The sequence below is a fragment of the Gobius niger genome (assembly GCF_951799975.1).
Source record: "Gobius niger genome assembly, chromosome: 19".
In the NCBI taxonomy this organism is placed as follows: Eukaryota; Metazoa; Chordata; class Actinopteri; order Gobiiformes; family Gobiidae; genus Gobius; species Gobius niger.
The window spans coordinates 22,006,019-22,028,452 of record NC_136870.1 but is presented as its reverse complement, the minus strand read 5'-3'; the positions used below and the strand labels follow the sequence as shown (position 1 = coordinate 22,028,452).

Genomic DNA, 22,434 nt, shown 5'->3' with positions numbered 1-22,434 from the left:
TCAAATACTTTGAGTAAAAGTTGAAAAATAAATATTGTTTTTGGGTCGTGACTTGTCGTGATACGTTGTAGGTGGATCCTGAAGCCACATGACTACAGTTGAGAACCACTGGCATAAAGTATTGTGTTTCTTACGTTAATGAAAGCTTTGTCTGTGTTCGTTTGTTCGTCTGCAGTGCTGTAGCCATGCCTCTGCCGACCGCTGCCCCTCCAAACAAGAGGAAGAAGGTCAACAAGATCATCACGGACCTCACCAACATCAGCCAGAACGGTACATGGTGCTTGTTTTCTTTCATTTGACCCAGGGTATCAGTATCCTTACTCTGCTCATAGTTAGATAACAATTAATTTCAATAAACTGATTCTCCCACTCTTATACAAGGGCTATAGCGCTTCACTTTCCTCACCATCATTCTCTGTTTGTCTTCAAGTTTTATTTGTTTAATTTATTATATACATTTTCCAAGAGTGCTCTGCTATGGCCAGAGGCTGGTCAGCTAGAAGGTCCTGGGTTCGATTCCCATCTGGACGGGGCCTTTCAGTGTGGAGTTTGCACGTTCTCCCCGTGTCTGCGTAGGTTTCCTCCGGGTACTCCGGTTTCCCCTACAACAAAAAACATGTACAATAGATTCTCCTCTAGAGCCAGGACTCCCCTGAAAAAGAGACTATCCTGGCTAAAAAAAGGTTGATAAATAATTAAGTTACACGGTACTTGAGTAACATTTTAAACTGTAATTCTTGGAGTAGTTTTATCACACAGTAATTTTTACTACTACTTGGAGTGATCTTGTTTTTCACTCTTGTCACTGTGAGGAAATCTGTAAAACAACAAACAACAAAACATACAGAAGTTGAAATAATATCAATTTCAATTCTTTTAATTTAATGTTAATTCAAATTAAGAAAACTGATGGTGTGTCCCATGGAAATATCTTCAATTTTGTACTTTGTTTGGCCTTAAGTAAACAGCAAACAAATACTCATTTACTTTCATTGATTAACTGTTTGGATACTTAGAATTTTTTCGAGATAACTGTTCTCTTACAGTGCATGCATTTTAGAAAAGTAAGAACCCCACATTTGATCCGGGTGTTACATAGCAAAGTCGTGTACTAATCATTGTATCTGCACCTGTTGTAATGATTTCAGTCAGATGGCGTTGTAAGCCGGAGCCCATGTTTCCGGTCCAAACGCTGGTTAGATCCACAGCTGTGGTGTAAATCATGTGCTCTTATGAGGCTGTAATTAAACAGGCTTACATGGGGGGCAGTAACATAATATCTGACATATCCTCAACATGCAGCGGGCGTCTCCTACAGCGAGAGGAGCACGGTCAGACCCTCTGCCGCCACAAATCTGTCAACATTATGAGACCGATGAAATACCACGCACCAGAGATCCTTTCAAAAGACCAGTGGGGGTAGGTATGGGATGAGTAGATCAGCAGTTGGCATTAAAAGGGTAATATTAAACACAAAAATGGTTGAAGAGGCCGTGTGAGAGGTTGCTGTAAATTGGATAAAATGCATATGTTTTTGTTCGAGTGTGACCACGCTGCAAGCATTTCTTTACTGTTTTTTTGTCTCTCTTTGTTTAGTTTATTAGTTTATTTGTCAGGGACAATGTACAAAATACATTAATCTTACGAAAATATGCTTTGTACCTGATTTAGCAAATACTAATTTCCATCTGCAGTCCCTGGGCAGGTGCACACAGTATTAAAACATTACATTACAAATAACTGTCAGTAGCACTAACTAGTGGTACACAGCCAGGCTTCTGTTCAATAGAAATGCCCCACACCGTAACATTTCACCTATGGTGAAAAATACCTTGTCCTAGCATCAAGACGACGAGAACTCGGATGCTAAACAGCATCTATCTATCTATCTATCTATCTATCTATCTATCTATCTATCTATCTATCTATCTATCTATCTATCTATCTATCTATCTATCTATCTATCTATCTATCTATCTATCTATCTATCTATCTATCTATCTATCTATCTATCTATCTATCTATCTATCTATCTATCTATCTATCTATCTGTCTGTCTGTCTGTCTGTCTATCTATGTATCTATCTATCTATCTATCTATCTATCTATCTATCTATCTATCAGGACTCATCTATCTATCTATCTATCTATCAGGACTCATCTATCTATCTATCTATCTATCTATCTATCTATCTATCAGGACTCATCTATCTATCTATCTATCTATCTATCTATCTATCTATCAGGACTCATCTATCTATCTATCTATCTATCTATCTATCTATCTATCTATCTATCTATCTATCAGGACTCATCTATCTATCTATCTATCTATCTATCTATCTATCTATCTATCTGTCTGTCTCTCTATCTGTCTATCTATCTGTCTATCTATTTATCTATCTATGTATCTATCTGTATGTCTGTTCCAGTAACAGTTGCACAGCACGTTGTTAAGTATTGTGTTAATGTGCACTTTTCAAGTTTAACTCTTCAATAAACGTTAAATCAAAATTTTGGTTTATTAACTTTGGACACCTGACTTTTTTTTTTTTACACAATTTAAGGTAAACGTATTACTCATCATAATCACTTACTGTATCACAATACTACTGAGACTCTATTCACATCCACTTAAATCTGCGTTTTTGCTTGTATTTGTTTCTAACCACACGTTTTTAACCTTTAAGCGCAGCACAGCCCAATCTACTGTATCTATTATTGACCGATAAACACGCAGGTCCCTAAGCTACACATTTCGTATAGCAGGAACCAAAGTAATTCCAGTGTTATGTTCTGCTTGGGGGCGCACTTCAGATCACTATGTAAACTTACCTGATCCAAACTTTGCAATATCTCCCAATTTCCTGCGCCCGCTGTTTGTAAAAGCCTCATGCAGTCCCCAAAGTACTTTATTTTATGTCTGTTAAACTGTTGCATTGTAAACCCTCTTTATTACCGTCATTAATAATTCATCGGCTCGCTCCATTTGTGCACCGTTAGCATTGTCTTTACGGCGCTGCACTTTCTGATTGCGTTTTTTCGGGTTCCTCTCTGCCAACTTCCCCCCACACAGCCACACTGCCTTGTTTTTATTCCAGAAATAACTTCACAGACTTCACCTGCGAGGGGAAAAGACCCAGTTTTCTTTTTTTTTTATGTTAAGAGTTGCGTCCAAAGTCGCCATCTGTGCCTTCCCACGCAACGGTTCCAGGCAAACGGGTGCTTATTTAGAAGTGTAAATTTGTCATAAATACTTTTGGAGCTATACTTTTTGTAACGGGTGCAGATTGCTGGAGAAGGAAATGTTTTGGTCATTTTGAGAAACAGGTGCTTCTCCGTGAGGCAACATGAGGTCTGGATGGTGCTTCTTTTTTTTTTTTTTTTGGCTCTGGTTATTGCTGATTCATCCATTTGGACCAAACCCAGCCAGGACTTAACAAGGAGGGGGCAGTCTAAAGCAAAGAGGAATTAAAAAAACATATAAAAGATACAGCAGCTCAAATACTCTCAGGCTGTAATGTTACACAGACATACAAGGCTATAAATATGCTTTGGGATGGGCGTCAGGTGCAGAAAGGAAATAGAATTCATACAGTATATCGTCGGAGTGGCAACTTGTGATCATAATTTCAGAACCAAATGTGATAGAGACTTACCGTTTATAGTTTAGGACACTAGAGTTCCCCTTGAGACAAAATACAGTGCAGTATATTCAGTAGTCTCCCCAAACCCTCAATACTTAGACAAGATTTTAAAAAAAATAATAATAATATAGTCAAAAGGAAACAAAAATGAAAGTTTGAGACGGCTATGTAACAAAACAGAATATTCAGAAAAGACATAAGCAAGGAGTTTTAAAGCAGTATTAAGTAGCTCATGCCCCTAGAGGCCATAAGCGCCACTGCAGGTGTTGTAGCATGTTGCATTTTTTTTACTCATTCATTGTCCGTGAGAGTAAATACTACGCTGACAGAAAAGACAAAGGGAGAGAGGGATATTGTACATCCAATTACACAATGGAGATAATTTTTTTCACTCAAACTTGGCTGTAAATACTGTTTAAGTGGTGCTAGCCCACAGTTAGCTTTGCCCGTTAGCCTGTTAGCTTCTTCTTCGTGATTCCTTTAGTGTGTATTGGTGACTCCGACCCAGACAAGGGAAGTTGCAAGCATGGTTTTCTGGCCAGAGACACCAGGGGGAGATGAGAGACCACGTAAAGGATTTATTATGGTAAAAAAGTTACTTAGTGCTGCTTTAATTTTCTCCCTTCTTTACTTAACCTAAACACAAGATGATGCACTGAGATGTTATGGATTCTGAAAGAAATAACCAGAATGCTCACTCCAGCCACTAAAAAGGGAAGAATTTCACACGTGTCCAGCAGAGGGCACTGACATGAGATCAGGATATAAACAGCATATAGCCATGTGGTTAATGGTCAGTCTGCCCCAGGGTGGCTGTGGCTACAATAGCAACTTACTGCCATAGAGTGTGGAGTGAATGAATAATGACCTCATGTAGCACTTTGAGAAACGAGTGACACAGACTGATGAAGCGCAATAAGACTAAGCCGTTGTTATTTATTAGGCCATAGTCCTATACAATATTAAGGTAAACACGTTACAATAAGTAACGTGTTTACCTTAATAAATCATTTTCGTAGTCCCTGTGGGGGTAGTACAAGTGTTTATGGGATGATTGGAGGGTCTTTCATCTCCCCTGGTGTCCCTGGCCAGAAAACCATGTTTGCAACTTAACTGCCACCGGGCCAGAGCCGCCAATACACACTGGTAGAATCACGAAGAAGAAGCTGCCAGGCTAACGGGCAAAGCTAACTGCGGGCTAGCGCCACTTTAAACAGTATTTACAGCCAAATTTGAGTGAAAAAAATTATTTCCATTGTTTAATTGGATGTACAATATCCCTCTCTCTCTTCGCCTTTTCTGTCAGCGTAGTATTTACTCTCCAAGACAATTAATAAGTTAAAAAATCGTAACATGCTACGACACCTGCAGTTGCGCTTATGGCCTCTAGGGGCAAGAGTTACTTAGGACTGCTTTAATGAACGAATGGATAAAGCTAAACTGTTTCAGTCAGAAGCGGCTTTGAACTGAAATGCTTTCTGATTTCTTTATTAATACACGGCACAGTAAACAAAAAAGAAGAAAAAAGGGGATTTCTAGCTTTCAAATGAGCCCTCACCAATCTACCCAGGCATAGCATTGTGGTGAATATTGGTAATACTTCTTCATCATGTGCCCTCTTCAACCCAAAAAATAAATGTACTCTTCTACAAGAAACCCCAGCTTTAAGAGACATATTACTTGCCCTATATGAAAGTGAACGTGCGATTGAATGATTGACTCTCCGTGGTAGAACCCACTTAAGGCCCGCGGTAACTGGGATGGCCTCCGTTCACCCACTTGTCTGCGATTGTCTCATCTCCACTTACACTATACGCCGTAACCGGGCCTCATAAATGTAAAGTACGAGCTGTCACCTGTGCAGCCTTGACACACATCCAATTTCCTTGACACCTCTTTTCTCTGTCCCATTGCCCTCGTATAGGTGGCATTCATTTCATTCTATGATAATAGTGTTTGGAAATGGAGGACAGGCTGTGGTTCAGTGGTGGAATTGTCCTTGTAACTGTTACATTGTGAGATGTCGTATTTTTAATTGGCGGGGCTGTTCGCATGAAACAACAATGGGTTATTCCATGTTAAACCTAATTCTACACAATTATAACATGAAAAACCTTTGCTTAATTATGGGAAAGAGCTGGTTTGAAGGTTCTAAGCCTAAATAAAGGTGTGGGGCACGGGTCAAAATGGCCCTAAACGAAAACACACCCAGGGGCGGACTGAGACTTAAAAACGGCCCTGGATTCTGACCAGTCTAACCCAAGTTAGCTTAACTTTCACAAAGACATATGTTAAAGGAACAGGCCACCTTTTTTACAGACAGCAACCAATACACACTAATAGAATCACGAAGAAGAAGCTAACAGGCTAACGGGCAAAACTAACTGTGGGCTAGCGTCACTTTAAACAGTATTTACAGCCATGTTTGAGTGAAAAAAAATATTTCCATTTAATAATTGGATGTACAATATCCCTCTCTCCCTTCGCCTTTCCTGTCAGCGTAATATTTACTCTCCAAGACAATTAATAAGTTAAAAAAACGCAACTTGCTACGACACCTGCAGTTGCGCTTATGGCCTCTAGGGGCAAGAGTTACTTAGTACTGCTTTAACCAAGTGTATTTTCTCCAGTTCGGCTTTACCCAAATCTAAAAGCTTCTCAACTGGAGAGCAACAGTGTAACGCCTCATTTGAAAGCTAAGACCTACAAAAGTGTAGCTTTTTGTGATGTTTTTGTCGTTTTTTCTTCACTTTTGTTGCTTTGTTATGTTTTTGTTGGTTTTTCGCTGCTTTTTGTCATGTGTTACGCCACATTATGTCACATTTTTGTCGCTTTTCTGGCACATTTTTGTTCCGTTTTCATCCTCTCTTTCGTCGCTTATTTCGATGCTTTTCCTTTGAGCTTTTAGATTTAGGTAGAGCTCGGTGAAGGCGCGGGGTAAGAGGTTAAGGAGAAAATTGAGAGGCCCTTCTGTGCTCTTCCAGAATGGACATATGGCCAGTCCGCCCCCCATTCGAACAAACTATGACAAAACAAAGTCCTGTCCTTCATGACTAGTTGTTATATTATAAAATGTTACCACTGAAAAGAGCACATCTTCCTTTGTGAATGTAGAAAAGCTCATGTTAGTGCACTGAAGTTAAATATCTTTATTGTTTTGGTAAAGATTGGCAATCAGATGTTGAGTTTTATTTACTTCCTTCAATCTCACATGTTGTTCACAAGCACTGGTTTAGGGGTGGTCAAGTGCGGAGTAGAAATTGGCCTCAGAAAGGAAGAGTAGTAGTATTGGCTCCAACCCCTACTTTAGTATTAGAATATGAATGCAACCTTTTGTCCCCCTGTTCGTCTCTTCCATCTGCGCCATTTCACTCCAGTCAGCACAAGCAGCTGAAGCAGCCCGTACCAGATTCCCATGGCTTTGAATTAACACTCCAATCAATATCCCCCCTGAGCGCTCTGATTTACGAGTTACCCTGAACTGCTCTCCTCTCCTCTGCGCAGGTTATAGATGCTTCGAGTGTATGTGTGTATGTGTATGTGTATGTGTGTGTGCGCGGCTTTATGGCTGCGCTCCAGGTATTATGAGTGATACTCCGATGCATGTGCAGGAAGCCAGCGCTGGTTTACGGCATCGTGTCCCGCGGGAGCAGTAAAATTCATCAAATCTCTCCATCGCGGAGCTGAGGAACGACGGGAAGAGGAAGGGAGGAGAGAAGAGATAGTAGGGCTTCCCCTCAGTAAAGAGCTGCCCCTTTAAAAGCTTTGTGGTACGGGGAAGATCGAACGTTTGCACCAGGAGTTCCCAACATTTTTTCCCCCCCACTTGTCACGGAGACAGGCTGGAGATGAAGTCGAAAGGCGAACAGAACTACTATTTGCACATACGGCTTGAGTTTGGGTTACCTGTGGGAAGGCTTGGCACCCCGCTTTTCTAACTAGACCAGGGGTGCCCAAACTTTTTGTCTCCGAGGGCCAAAATGAAAAAGTGCCTGTGGGTCGCGGGCCAAACACGGCAATGTCAAGAGTGAAACACACATAACTGCAAATAACAATAGTTACTTTATTATATTTTTCGGTGCACATTTGCATGAATCTCCATCCATCCATCCATTTTCTTCCGCTTTATCCGGGGCCGGGTCGCGGGGGCAGCAGTCGCAGCAGTCTCAGCAGTCTCAGCAGAGATTCCCAAACTTCCGGATCCACGCACACCTCCTCCAGCTGTTATGGGGGGACCCCGAGGCGACACCAGGCCAGCTCGGAGACATAGTCCCACCAGTGTGTCCTGGGCCTTTCACGAGGCCTTGTCCCACTAGGACATGCCTGGAACACCTCCTGCGGGAGGCGACCAGGAGGCATCCGAAACAGATTTCTTAGCCACCTCAGCTGGCTCCTTTCGACGTGAAGGAGCAGCGACTCTACTCCGAGCATTTGCATTTGATTCTATCTATGTAAATAACATGCTACATTAAAAGAAATGTTAATTATGGAAAAAGTCTAGTAGTAGTTTAGTAGAACAAAATCAACAATTGTAGCAATATAGTGTAAACAACAACTGTATCTACAGTACCTACAGTGACTTTACCTCATTCGTTTGTTAACTCAAAGAAATGGCACATTAGATCATTTCGAAAGTGTAATTTCAGCATAAATTCTTATATAACTCATTTTTTAACACGTACCTTTGTTGATGTCAGCAACCTTTGCAATAAAAGTTGGAAAACTGGTTGATCTGTGATTGACAAACAACAAGACACCACAACAGTGTTTCCTTAACTTTGCGAATGGAGTGAAACAGCGCCCCCAATTTGACGCTGGTGGCCAAAAAGTGTACTGCAGCCACATTTACCATTGAGAATGAATGGGGGAGAGTCGGTATTAACCATACACGCACGCACACAAGTAGGTGCTCTCTGGTGGGCCTGAACTAGACACTCTGTTGCAGGGCAGCTTCGCCTTCAGACTTGTGTTGGGTACAATTCTTTTGTGTAACGTAAGAGATAAAGAAAGACTGTCACGTTAGTGTCGTGTAGACATTGTTGTTTAATGCAATATTGGTGTGTTAAACTCATGTATGACTATATGTATGTGACACTTGCTCTTCACTCGTGTGCTCAAATTGTCAAGCAGTTTTGCATGTGTAGATACTGTAACCTGTTGTCTGCCCTCTTAGGGTTAGTTTTAGGGTCAGAGTTATTGTCTCCAATGGTATGCATATCCAAAACTCAAAGGGTATTGACAGGAGAGCTTACAGCCTTTATGCCAGTGTGATACCTCATTTGAAAGCCAAGACCACCTAGATTATAAAAAGACGTGTATGTGTGAGTGAAACACAAAGTAGGGCACATTTGCTGTCCCTAACCCTGACCCTGACCATAGCCACCTGATTAAGGGGGACAGCAAGTAGCAGTTTGATTATTCAGAGCAAATGTTATTGTCAGAATCTGCAGTAGTCGTATACAAAGGCTCTGTGGTTCAGTGTTAGGAGTATGACATTGCTTGATTGGATTTATGAGACAAGTTTCATGTATAGACCAGATTCAGATTGGTGTCATCTGTTCATCCACCTGATAATCCATTTCTGCCGCCTCCTCTCTCTCTCTCTCTCGCTCTCTTCCTCACATCCCTCTCCCCTTCTCCCCTCTCCTTCACCGTCTCATTCTCCGCCCCTCACTCTCCCACAGATGATGAGTTGGACCCGGAGGCCGCGGAGTTTGACCTGGGAACAAAGATTAAAACGCCTAAAGATACGATGCTGGAGGAGCTGTCTCTGTTCAAAAACAAGGGCTCCAAGATGTTCCAGATGAGGCAGCAGCGCGTCGAGAGGTTCATCATCACCAACGAGAACCTGGTCAGTCTCGTAAACAAAGTGATCGCTTTAAATCCCTTGGTTTCATTATGGCACAGCTAGATACTAAATATGATCAAGTTACCTTTTCCACCTAAAACTGAAAAACTGAAACTGCTCACTAAGACAAAGCTAAATGCATACACCTGTCCATACTGTTCAAGGAAAATTATATATATTTATTTTTGTAGCGCTGTAAACGGCCTCTCGTGCAGATTCTCTTCTTCTAATTTCGAATCTCTCTTTTTTTTGTTTTTCCAGGCCAACCTGGAGCACCTGCTGATCGTTCCTCCAACACCTCCACCTAAACCCGAGATCGTCAAAGAGCATGGTGGATATTGATTTCATTTCATTATTTGTTTCATTTATTTAATCAAATGAAAAGCCACAATTCATATTTATGAATATTGGATATGGAAATATGTGAGATCATGGAGCTCATTTCCATCTGTAGCCGTGGTTGAGCTAAGCTGGTGGAACGGAGGCGCAGTGGTTAGCGCTCGTGCTTCACAGCTAGAAGGTCTGGGTTTACCTCAAGGGTGGCTCGGTACCACCATCAAGTATGGAGTGAATGAATAGTAACTACTAGGGATGCACCGAGACCAGTTTTTCTAAAACCGATACGAGTACGAGTACTTTGATTTAAGTACTTGCCGATACCGAATACCGATACGAGTACAAGGCATTTTCTTCAACAGACTTTTTGAAGTGAATAGGCGGTTTATAGATTGACTTTTTCACAGCAGATTGGTTAGTAATTAGTTCATTTACTCATTTACATTTCCTTGAGTAAAGTAGGCAACACTTGTAAGATAAGTTATACCAGGTTTGAACAGATGCCATTTTGTTTTTATTTTTGATTCAATATATATATATATTTTTATTGCACTGTCCATCATAGACAGAACAGCTCATGTCCAAAAGCTCCTCAATGCCTGTGCTTTATTAATTTATCTATTTTTATGTAACAATAGTATTGAGATGTTACTTATTACTGCAGCTAAATAGTCTCTTTTCACCTTTACTTCAGCTCTGTGTAGATTTTCTCGTGGGTTTATAACAACTTATCCAGTAGCTACAGCATTTTGATTGTTTTGCTGCAGCTCATTTTCGCTCAATATGGATATTTTTTTAGTCACTGGGTTAGTTTTTCAGACGAATAAGCCCCTGGGCATAAAACAGTGTAAGAATCGCTGTTAGCCACAAGTTAGCGGCTAATTTATCAACATTAGCTTGTCTCTTGTGAACACTGCAGACGCTGCAGCACTAACAACATTTAGCTCTGGTTAAATCCAGCACAGACTCTGATTTAGGGAGTGTCGTCTGTAATAAAGTCAGCTCTATGTAGAATATTGTATTTACACAAAAGAATTCTCCAGTTTGTTACACATGTAGCAGCACCGACCACACGTCAAGTGGTTTCTGGTATCGGGACCTCATGAATGAGTACGAGTATGAGTGCAAGCATGTGGTATCGGCCCGATACCCAATACAGGTATCGGTATCGGTGCATCCCTAGTAACTACAGTGTGGCGCTTTGAGAAACTTAGTAACACAGGCTTTTAAAGTGTAATACAAGTGTAAGCATTATTATTATTACTCACCTCTTAAAGGGGCTAGATGCAAGCTAGCCATTTTTATACTTTTTATACTGCCACCTCTGGTCATATGTGTAACTGCACCTTCTATATTAAGCTCGTGCATGACGGCTCTTCGGACCCAAATTAACACCTTTTTGAGTGACAGTGCAGGATTTTAGAGGCAGTTGTGGTCAGTGTTAATTTCGTCGACAAAAATATTTAGTCTTAATTTTAGTCAAAGTGATATTTTTGACGACTAAAATTGGACTAAAACTAAATTAAAAGTTTCTCATGAGACTAAAACTATGACTAAAATGTCCAGATATTGTAGTCGACTAAAATAAGACTAAATAAAAATGAAAAGTAGAGACTAAAATCATCCAAACATCTATTGACCGTCTGAAAGAGCCTCAGATCATTTAAATCTTCTGCCAAATGAACAGGTCTGAGCTTTGTTCATGTGGAGCAGCCCCATGAAGTCGAGGACCTTCATTAAATATAATTATAATGAATATTATAAATGCAAAGTCGACTAAATTAGTCTTAAATTTAGTCGACTAAATTGACATGCAATTTTAGTCGACTAAAACTAGACTAAAATAGAAATGTTTTTTTTTACTAAATCGCGACTAAAATGAAATTACATTTTAGTCAAAAGACTAAGACTAAAACTATAATAACATATGTTGTCAAAATTAACACTGGTTGTGGTGAACAGGTCTGGGCTCATTCTACACATTAGGACATTGTTGGAACATGTAGGGGGAGGAAAAGACATAATTTTGACATTTTTAAACTCTGTATAGTCCCTTTAACCTCCACCTGAACCGAGAACATTTGCTCCAGTTTGGCTTTACCCAAATCCAAAAGCTTCTTGGACAAAGCACCAAAAAACACAGCAAAGAAGCGATAACAAAAGTGACGACAAAGCAACAAATATGCAACTAAAAGGCAACAAAAGAGTAACAGAAGAAGCCACAAGACAGCCACAAAAAATGAAAATAAATGTCAAGAAAGGTTACGACAACACGGCAACAACACAAGGAAAAAGATCAGTTTAAATCACTTTTGTTGAGTTAAGAGGTTAAAGTGCTTGATTTTGTTGTAAAAGTAAAGCTACTACTGGTTAAATATAACTTTGATACAAGGAATAGATCCTCTGTCAAATAATTACTTAACATAAAGTATTTGCTGTTGAAAATACTGACAGCCAAGTTTTACTTTATACTTTGGCACGTGTATAGAAGTGTAGCGCAGAGAAGAAAGTATTATATTTATCTTTCAAATGTTCAACTACCAGTTCATGGGAAGCTTTTAAGGTTCTTTTAATGAATAGGAAATCATGGCTACACCTTTGGCCTTCCTGCAGCCATTATTAAAGCTTGAGGACTGGAAAAGGAAAGCTGCCCACTTTCATTGACAACGACAGCATTAACAAACTAAGCAACTTCTCGAGTCTGGTTATCTAATGGTCATACGCACCTTTGTTTCTCTCTGTGTCAGAAAAAACGGAGGTGAACGAGGCGGAGGAGAAGGAGCGTAGGAGGATTCAGTACGTGCGCACCTATGTGTCTCCATGGGAACGGGCCATGAAGGGCGACGAGGTGCTGGTGGCCACGATGAAGGGAGTCATGCCGGGGCCCATCAGGATGCACGCCCAGCTGCCCCAGTACAAGAGCTTCAACAGGTAAACAAAGCAAAACTATGAACTTTTTTCTGTCCAGAGCAAAGAAATAAAGCTGAAACAATGGATGGGAAAGACTTATAAAGCTTGAATGCTTAATGTGATGTTTTTCTTTGCTTCTGCAGGTGAGTTTCTCTCATTATAAGGGGAATAAACCCTATTGGCATGTTTCAGGATAGTCCAAACCTGCCCAAAATGAATATAAATCCTCATAATTAAAGCTGTCATTTATCTCATTTAACGTGAGACACTGCAGGTGAAAAGGGATTGTGTTTTTAATTTAGACATATCAATTTGAAGCTTTTGCTGTCGATTACTGACATCAACACATTTAGCAGTTCAGTGCCAACAATCCAGACCATTTTTCCTCTCTGGACGGACACAAGTGTTATGGAAAGCGGCAAATGCTAATAAATTTTCAACGACAACATTGTTGACACCGCATGTTATCGGTCGCTTTTTATCGCGTGTGCATTTAAACAGCCTGGTTCTCAGATTGAAGACTTTAACAGGATGTTTCTCAGCCGTCCTAGGACCGATTTGAACCATTTAAAGCAGTACTAAGTAACTCTTCCCCCTAGAGGCCATAAGTGCAACTGCAGGTGTAGTAGCAAGTTACGATTTTTTAACTTATTAATTGTCTTGGAGAGTAGACAGGAAAGGTGAAGGGAGAGAGGGTTACTGTGCATCCAATTATACAATGGAAATATTTTTTTTCACTCAAACTTGGCTGTAAATACTGTTTAAAGTGACGTTAGCCCGCAGTTAGCTTTGCCCGTTAGCATGTTAGCTTCTTCTTCGTGATTTCATTAGTGTGTATTGCTTGCTCCGCACCGGTGGCAGTCAAGTTGCAAACATGGTTTTCTGGCCAGAGACACCAGGGGGAGATGAAAGACCCTCCAATCATCCCATAAACACTTGTATTACCCCCACAGGGACTACGAAAAGGATTTATTAAGGTAAACAAGTTACTTAGTACTGCTTTAAAAACTCAGAGAAAAATTAAAATCCTTCTCTGCTTTGTCAAACGCGCGAGAGAGAAGTGTCGGGTTTACAGCAGGTTTACGTCCCCCTTGGACTAAAATAAGAAAAGAAACACAATAATATATAAAATATCCTGATCGTGACTTTCACAAGTTTTTGATGAAGATGAATTGAATTGAATTGAATTGAATCGTCATTTATTTCACTTCTGGTCATCACAGAGTTACCAAAATCACACATAAGGTTTATTAGAGTGTCTAGTTTCGTAATAAATAAAAATTGGCACTCGTTTTTGGCACTCAATGTGTTAAAGGGGCTAGATGCAAGTTGCCATTTTATACTCACTACTGCCACCTCAGGTCATAAGTGTAACTGCACCTTCTACATTAAGCTTGTGCATGACGGCACTTCAGACCCGAATTAACACCATTTTGAGTGACAGTGCAGGATTTTAGAGGCAGATCTGGGCTCATTCTACACCTTAGGACATTGTTAGAACATGTAGGGGGAGGAAAATACATAATTTTGACATTTTTAAAATCCATATAGTCTCTTTAAGATGGCAGCTAAATACTTTAACGTATAAATGAAAATTGGTGTGTCAGGTCATTATAGTGGTCAGTTGTGGTTCTGGAAATACACTGGCACTTAATCTCAGTCCAGTGCACTATATATTTATACTGTATATAATAGGCTCACTGTTGACACTGTTGAGGCGAGGACTGAGAGGGTCGAGCTGCTGCTGCGGTTAACAATTTGCCATTAAGAGAGCTTAGGAATGTGTCGTTTCTGGGATTCCTGGCATATTCCATAATAATAAACCAATGGGGATTCCAATGTACCCCCTGAAATGGCGTGTTTGTAATGTGCGCTTTATAACATCCTTTCTTGAACTCTTTAAACTGGAAGAGCATTGCACATTTTTAGTCATATGTGTTTGTTCGAATTTCCTTTTAACTAAGCCCAGGATTTTCAAGATGGCGGTGCATTACACTCTTTGACAAAAGTCTTTCTAAGCCCAAGGAATTTGCAGTACCACGGAGCGACCACTACTCGAATAGGAGGGTGCGATACTATACATCCCTGCCTTTAACGCAATCACATCCAAAGTCAAAATGTATGATGATTTTTGTAAGATATGCAGATGTAAAACAGCTTGAGTTCGATGTCTCCAAACTCTACCCCTTCGAAATAGATTCTCGTGAAATTGGTTGACCCTCTTGAAACCTTTTATCATCTCAGTGAAATCCCGTTGACAGCATAATGACTGACAAACTAAATCACCTCCTCCTCTTGTCAAATAGTCCCTCATTACCAGCCCGTAATGCACCTGTTTTCTCCCTCATCGGTTTTTCAGGTAGGTTTCCAAGGCGACGCTGTAAGTTACCGGCAAGAAAAAAAAAAAGTTTCTATTAATAAATCGCTCTTCGTTCTACCTGCTTCCCTCCGACTCCCTTCACTATGACAACAGCAGCCTCTAAATGTCGCTTTCCTCTCCCTACATCTGCAGCAGCACCGAACAAATGTCATTATTTTTAATCCAGTTTTAAGTCGGTGTATGGGAGCAGCCGTGCAGCGACTAATGGGTCTGAATCAGCAGAGTGAACAGCAGAAAACTCCAGAAATTGAATTAACAAACGCGAGTGAACGTGTCGGGGCCAATTTGGCTTAAAGAAACAAGATTACAGGCTATGTAGGTATAGTTTTCAAGGAATAAACTCGAAACGTTGCTGTAGACTTTGCCCAAATTAATTCTCTTTGCAGAAATTTCTTGTTGAGATTAGGGCTGGCTCTATCGGGATATTGAGTTAGTTTCTTGATATTGCGATAACAATACTAATGCGATATATATACATTTTCTTTCCATTTCGGTTTCAATTTATACAGTGCTTTTCCACCTTAAAGGGTCTATACAGAGTTTAAAAATGGTAAAATTATCTAATTTCCTCCCCCTAAATGTTCCAACAATGTCCTAATGTGTAGAGTGAGCTCAGACCTGTTCACCACAACTGGCAGTAGTGAGTATAAAATGGCTAACTTGCATCGAGCCCCTTTAATGTCCTATATGCAGTGTCCCAAATGAAGCAATAGCCCAAGATTTTGTTAAGGACAGCAAGTAAAAGATAGAACGACAGGAACAGGTTGACCTCTTAAGCCCCGCCTTTATCACATGCATTTTCTCCTGGTAAGGAATAGGCCACCGTTTTTCTTTGTGTGTGCCCGTAGAAGAGCTTGGTCGCTTCTAACTTCAACCCCCGTTTGGAGCTATAGGAATAAATTGGGAGAGGCCAAATGCTAACAACATCTTTGGTCTTTTTGCGTGACTGAGGGCACACAGTTCTTCCATACTGTGATATGTTCTTACCTGAGTTTAGACGAGTTCATACATACCTGTACCAGACAGGTACGCATCACCTCATTTGACCTACAAAACTCTCACGTTGTTTCTGTGTTTTTGACCTTTTTTTCACTTTTCCATCAAATTTTTCCACACATTGTTTTTCCTTTTCTGTTACTCCTTTATTGCGTTTTTTATACTGTTTTGTGGCCTTTTCGTCTCTTTTGTCACTTTTTTGTCACATTTTTCTGTCGAAATTATCATTCTGTCAAACCATGGAACTCCTCTCTTGTCTCCAGAACGGCTCTTCCTTTCGGAAACCTGGAGAAACCTTGTAAGACGTTGACCTTCGAGATCCCAGAGTTCACGGTGGACCCCGAGGAACCCGAGCCTCTGCCATCTATGCAGGGGGACGTCCGCTCCAGACCCTCCTTCAACCGCACCCCCATCGGCTGGGTCTGCTCCGAGGACAACTCCCACATCCACCTGGAGCTGGACACCATGCCCTTCGACGGAGAGACCGAAGACCTCTGAGCCGCTGCATGTGACACAGGAACAGGAACACAGGGACAAAACGGACAGGAAGTTGTAACATACTTGTGAAAGCAAAGTAGGGAAAGAAAGAAGAGAGGTCATGTAATGTTAAACGCTAGGGATGTAACAATATTGTGACTGTTTATCATATCACACCCTAAGAATTGCATATTTGCTACATCCCTACTAAATGCATGGATTGAGTCTTTGGAGAATGGACACACTACACTTTCTTATTTCAAATCTAGTCATTTAAGTCTTACTCAAGTTTTTTTTCTGGCAGTAAGCCTTTAGAAACTGATTCACTCTTTATGTATTTATGCAATAAAGTTCACCTTTACACAATATTGCCTTTGACCATGAGATTCAATCATTGAACATACACAGACAACATGATTGATGCTTGTAGACATTTACTATAGCGGAGGTAGGCGAGTTTGCTGTATGCTGATCTTCTCAATCACTGTTTTGCTCAAATAATAATACACTGACTTGAAATCACAAAGTGTGCGACAGAATTAAAATAACAACAAACAATGCATATTCAAAGACAAGCATTGGCTGTTGGGATATGCTTTTCTGAAATGAAAGGTTTTAAGTCCTTTCTTAAAAGCAGCCACCATCTGTAGAGCCCTGAGGTGGTCCAAGAGGATATCCCACAGTGAGTAGAGGCTTCAAAGACCCCATCGTTTTAAGCGTGTCCTGGGCGGGAGCAGACGGCGCTGACTGGGTCCTGGCCGAGGTGTGGAGTGCAGTCATGGGTGTGAAGGGGGATCTTGTACTCTAGCTAGTGCAGAGTGTGTAGGATGGAGTCGATGTGATAGCTCATCAGGACCCTGGCAGCGCTGTTCTGAGCACAGCGGACAAGCTTTCGTGCAGCAGTGAGGTAGAGGGAGGGCCATGGTTTGGAAATGTTACGGACATGAAAGCAGGATGTTTTGCAGATCCAGGTGAAATGATTGTCGAAGGAGACGTGGGGCGAAACTTGACCCACAGGTTTGTTACTGAGTGAAGAGGGTTGGACCAAAAATGGAGCCCTGGGGGATCCCACAGGTGACAGTGTGAGGTCTGGATTTTGCATCCCCCAAGACCACACACTCGGTCCCTTATGTGAGGTAAGAGTGATACCAATGAATGGCGGTGCCAGAGAGATCATGCAGGAGAATGTGGGGTTTGGGGTCTGGAAGTTCTCCCCTGGAAATGTTTTAATGGAATTGATGATATATTTTGAATTTTGGAAGTACTTTAACAGGGGCTTTGATTTCTATTGGGTGCAATACAAATGTTGCTACGAAATATTACTAAAATTTGGCTTGAAAAACTATCGACCTAAGCAAAAATACAAGACGCAGTACTCCTCTCCCCCCCCCTTTCTGCAAAGTATAATTATCGTCTTGGTCCTAGTGTGGTTTCAACCCCTGCAATCTATAAGTTTGTAATTTTCAATATAGAAACTCCCCATTCCCTGGGTTCTGAACAATGGTTAAGCTCACAGCTATTATACTCGCTATAGTGTCCCCTGCGCAAACACTGAAGAACATAATTATTTTTTCACTTGGCCCTATGCAGTTCATACGGGTTTGTTTCCAGAGTCATTAGGCCGCTGGATAAGGGGGGGAAAGAGCTTCTGCCAAAGTAATTGTTTGGAGGAAACGCGTTGTGTTGGTCTTTGTGCATTTGGGCAAAGTTCCCAACTTTAAATAGAACCGCATTGACTTTTACGCTATAAAGAGGAATACCTGCTAAGACAAATGAATACGGAATGTTAATGACGATTAGAGTAGTTTTTCATATGGTATTTACATTTATTTGTTCTTTAAATATATCCAGTTTATATATATTTTTTACTCATGGGTTGGTGACCTCAATACCCTTTTGCAACCTGAAACAACTGTACATTCAGGAAAATATAGTAACTTCAGCCTTAACTTTTAGAGGTGGATATTTCCTAGTCTAAGATATGGAAATCATGGCTATAACTGGGAGTGCATTAACTAAATAAACACATTACAACTAATGCTATGGTCTCGATTTTTAGTTTTTTAAGTCCTGCACAGCATTTGCATGTTCTTTTATTGCAGTGTAGCTATTTTGAGTGTAGCTCGGTATGAGTTTAAAAGTTGATTTGCTCGTCCCGGCTGGGCCAGGGCGTGTCTCTCACACCCCTCACCTCTCTGTGTTCTGACTGTGGAAGTGTGACCTCGATGATGTTGGCTCGTCTCCAGTGACGGAGAGGACAGATGCCTTGGACACGCAGCGGTCAGCGGGGAGCATCTGAGAGAACGGACCGGTCTAGAGTGAGGTCAGGTCACAACACAGGTATGTTTTGCAATGACAAAACAATTACAAAATGTTCACCAACTCATAAAGACGCCTTGTCAACTTTAGTACACCACTCACTCTGGCTTAGCTCCACCAAATTATTTCCTAAACTCCATCAAAAGGTGATATTTGCTCACAATGTTTAGCGGCCCACACACTTTCCTGACTCTTAGTGTGTGTGCTAGCCGTAATGGAAACACTACATGTGACCGGTGGACTTCTGTGTTGTGTTATTTGTGCAGCTTGCGGTGCATCAAGGAGCCACGGGACACAGCGGGAACTTTTGGAGGCCCTCTCTGTTTAATCTGGTTGCCAATAATGAAAATAAGATCAACATGTGCCGCTATATCAAAAGGTCCAGGTCCAAGCTACAGGGGAGACGATAATGGATAGCGTTAGCATCTCCTGAATGAATTAAAACATCAGGAGCAAGGTCGGAGCTCAATATCAACTCAAGAACAAGTAAAATATATTTACAGATGGGGCAAATGTTAGAGCAGTACTAAGTAGCTCATGCCCCTAGAGGCCATAAGTGCCACTGCAGGTGTTATAGCATGTTACGGTTTTTTACTTATTAAAGCAATACTAACTTGTTTACCTTAATAAATCCTTTCCATAGTCCCTCTGGGGGTAAGACAAGTGTTAATGGAATGATTGGAGGGTCTTTCATCTCCCCCTGGTGTCTCTGGCCAGAAAACCACAATTGCAACTTGACTGCCATCGGACGGGAGCCACCAATACACACTAATGGAATCATAAAGATCAAGCTAACAGGCTAATGGGCAAAGCTAGCTGCGGGCTAGCACCACTTAAACAGTATTTACTACCAAGTTTGAGTGAAAAAAATGATCTCCATTGTGTAATTGGATGTACAATATCCTTCTCTCCCTTCGCCTTTTCTGTCAGCGTAGTATTTACTCTCACAGACAAATTAATAAGAAATCGCAACTTGCTACCACACATGCAGGGACAAAAGTTATTTAGTTCTGCTTTAATTGTTCGTGAGAGTACGCTGGCACAAAAGACAAAGAGGGAGAGGGATATTGTTGTACAAGAGGAGACTCTTTTTTTTTCACTCAAACTTGGCTGTTCTGTTTAAGTGGCACTAGCCCGTAGCTAGCTTTGCCTGTTAGCCTGTTAGCTTCTTCTTTGTGACGCTATTAGTGTGTATTGGGGCCTCCGACCCGTAGGCAGCGAAGTTGCAGGCGTGGTTTTCTGGCCAGAGACATCAGGAAGCGATGAAAGAACCCAAATCATCCCATCAACATTTGTATTGAGTTTGGGAAATTCCACTGTCACCATGGAGTTCAGCCATCTTTGCAACTTTTAGCATACATTTCCATTGACTAACATTAGCTAAAAACAGTATAAAAAGTGGAGAAAAAAGTCATGGAACAGCTTTGTTAGCTGCTGAGTTACTGCTGGTAAATACATATAACTCACTGTGGTGTCCAAGTGTTCTAATGTGAACAATAACTCCAGTATTTTAACTTTTAAAATCTCCATTAGTTTACAATTGCTGCTAATCCCATAATGCTTAGCGATACAATCACATTCCCGAACTCTATTACCCCCAGAGGGACAAGGAAAAGGATTTATTAAGGTAAACATGTAACTTAGTACTGCTTTAGCAAAAGGACACTTTAAACATTGGATGATAAGATAAGATAATCCTTTATTGACCTCACAATGGAGAAATGAACCTGTTACTTGAGATGACTGACCTCTTCCCAACATCAGAGTCACACAGGGAAGAGGCAAACCCTGAAACCCTGTTAACTTTCTTCCAAATATACCACCATCGAGTAGGCGACCGACCACGATGAACATTTTTGAGTAATGTTGTCCGTCACTGCGGTCTCTTCAACACTGAATTTTAATGTAACCCACTGTTGTTTGTTCCATGGGAGTCTATCGCCAGAGAACATTGAGTACCCGCGCTGCCAGCATGTGATTAAAACATTTTGCTGCTCTTAATAACCCCGCATAATGCATCCTCGTCATTATCTCATCAAAAATAATGAGTTCAACATGAAAGTGAAGCCAAGATGGAGTCGTGCTCGGAGCGGTGGATAAACGCGGGACACTTTTATGGGGGGGCGTAATTAGGGTCATCTGCGGGACATCAATCAGGCCATGCAATAATGAAGTTGAATTTCAGGACACAATATTCCAGCGTGTGGGACTGTTTTGGCTTCAACACAATGGCAAGGCATTTGTATTAGAGTATGTAGGGACAAATTCAAGCCTCGGATGACGTCATTGCCGGCAGACGCATCAAACCACTGACCTTTATTGTGATTTTTTGCAGTTTTTAATGTTGGTGTTTCTTATACGCCACCAGAACACAAATTGCAAGCTCAGCGTACTGTCACTGCCTTGAAGAATTAGTCGTTTTGTTCCGAAATCTGACAGAGAAATGACACAATCGAAAGCAAAAGGTGAAGTGTCTCGGATACAATATAGGTTTTATTTTGTCTTTTCGCTATTTCGCTATTATTTTACTGTCCCTATCTGTCCCATATTCCATCCTTCAATGCCGCCGGCTGCCTTGTGTCGGGATACCTCTCCAAAAATCGTGTGCCAAGATCTGATCAAGAGTCGCTGTAAGAGTGTGTGTTGGGCTATAATTAATTGTTGGGACATTGTGTGAAGCAGGTAGGAATTGAAAAGATGAGACAAGATACAACAAGTGGTAGTCAACTGGTGGGTCAAGACCTATAAAAACAAAAAAAATTAGCCACATACCCTTTTTGGGTCACAGGCCTGACCCAAAATGAATATTGATAGGCTTTTTGCTGATACTTAATGATTGTTGATATTTGGATTAATCCTTGAATCAAAAGTGTGTGCAAACAGGCCAACCGTATTGTTTTGTATCTATGAATTATAATAATAATATAATAAAAATAATAATGCATTGGTTTTATATAGCGCTTTTCTGGACACTCAAAGACGCTTTACATTGCACTATTCATTCACTCCATACTCGGTGGTGGTAAGCTACTATTCTAGCCACAGCTGCCCTGGGGTAGACTGACGGAAGCGAGGCAACCGGTCTGCGCCAACGGCCCCTCCGACCACCACCAACCACTCTATCACTCACTACATTCGCCAGGCTTCCTGCTGTTTCCAAACGGTCTCCCATCCAAGTACCGACCAGGCCCTTCCCTGCTTAGCTTCCAAGGTCTGACGGGATCGGGCAGAGCTAAAGCTGTACGGCCCCAATTATGATGTATTTATTAATTATGATGTATTTATGAATTATGACGTATTTATGAATTATGATGTATTTATGAATTATGACATATTTATGAATTATGATGTATTTATGAATTATGACGTATTTATGAATTATGATGTATTTATGAATTATATAGTATATATATAGTGCTTGATGATGGACATATAATTGTACTGTATGAGAACATGCATAAAAACAGGCCATGCCAGATTGTAGGTTGTAGATGGACTTATTTCCATCCGTTGTCCCACAC

General features: G+C 40.9%; 1 protein-coding gene across 1 annotated transcript; it reads left to right on the top strand.

The window, feature by feature from the left end:
- Window positions 1–58: 58 nt before the first annotated feature.
- Window positions 59–16,853, top strand: myoz1b (myozenin 1b). Its single transcript, XM_079577322.1, has 5 exons — window positions 59–270; window positions 9,332–9,498; window positions 9,757–9,826; window positions 12,579–12,762; window positions 16,381–16,853. The coding sequence occupies exons 1-5, from the start codon at window positions 186–188 to the stop codon at window positions 16,613–16,615; spliced, it is 741 nt and encodes a 246-aa protein (XP_079433448.1). The 5' UTR covers window positions 59–185; the 3' UTR covers window positions 16,616–16,853.
- The last annotated feature ends 5,581 nt before the right edge of the window (window positions 16,854–22,434 follow it).

Excerpts from the sequence above, each read along its gene's own strand:
- myoz1b (XM_079577322.1), top strand. The coding sequence starts at position 186 with ATGCCTCTGCCGACCGCTGCCCCTCCAAACAAGAGGAAGAAGGTCAAC. Across the intron at positions 9,827-12,578 it reads CGAGATCGTCAAAGAGCATG|AAAAAACGGAGGTGAACGAG; the intron begins GTGGATATTGAT and ends TCTCTGTGTCAG. Across the intron at positions 12,763-16,380 it reads CAGTACAAGAGCTTCAACAG|AACGGCTCTTCCTTTCGGAA; the intron begins GTAAACAAAGCA and ends TCTTGTCTCCAG.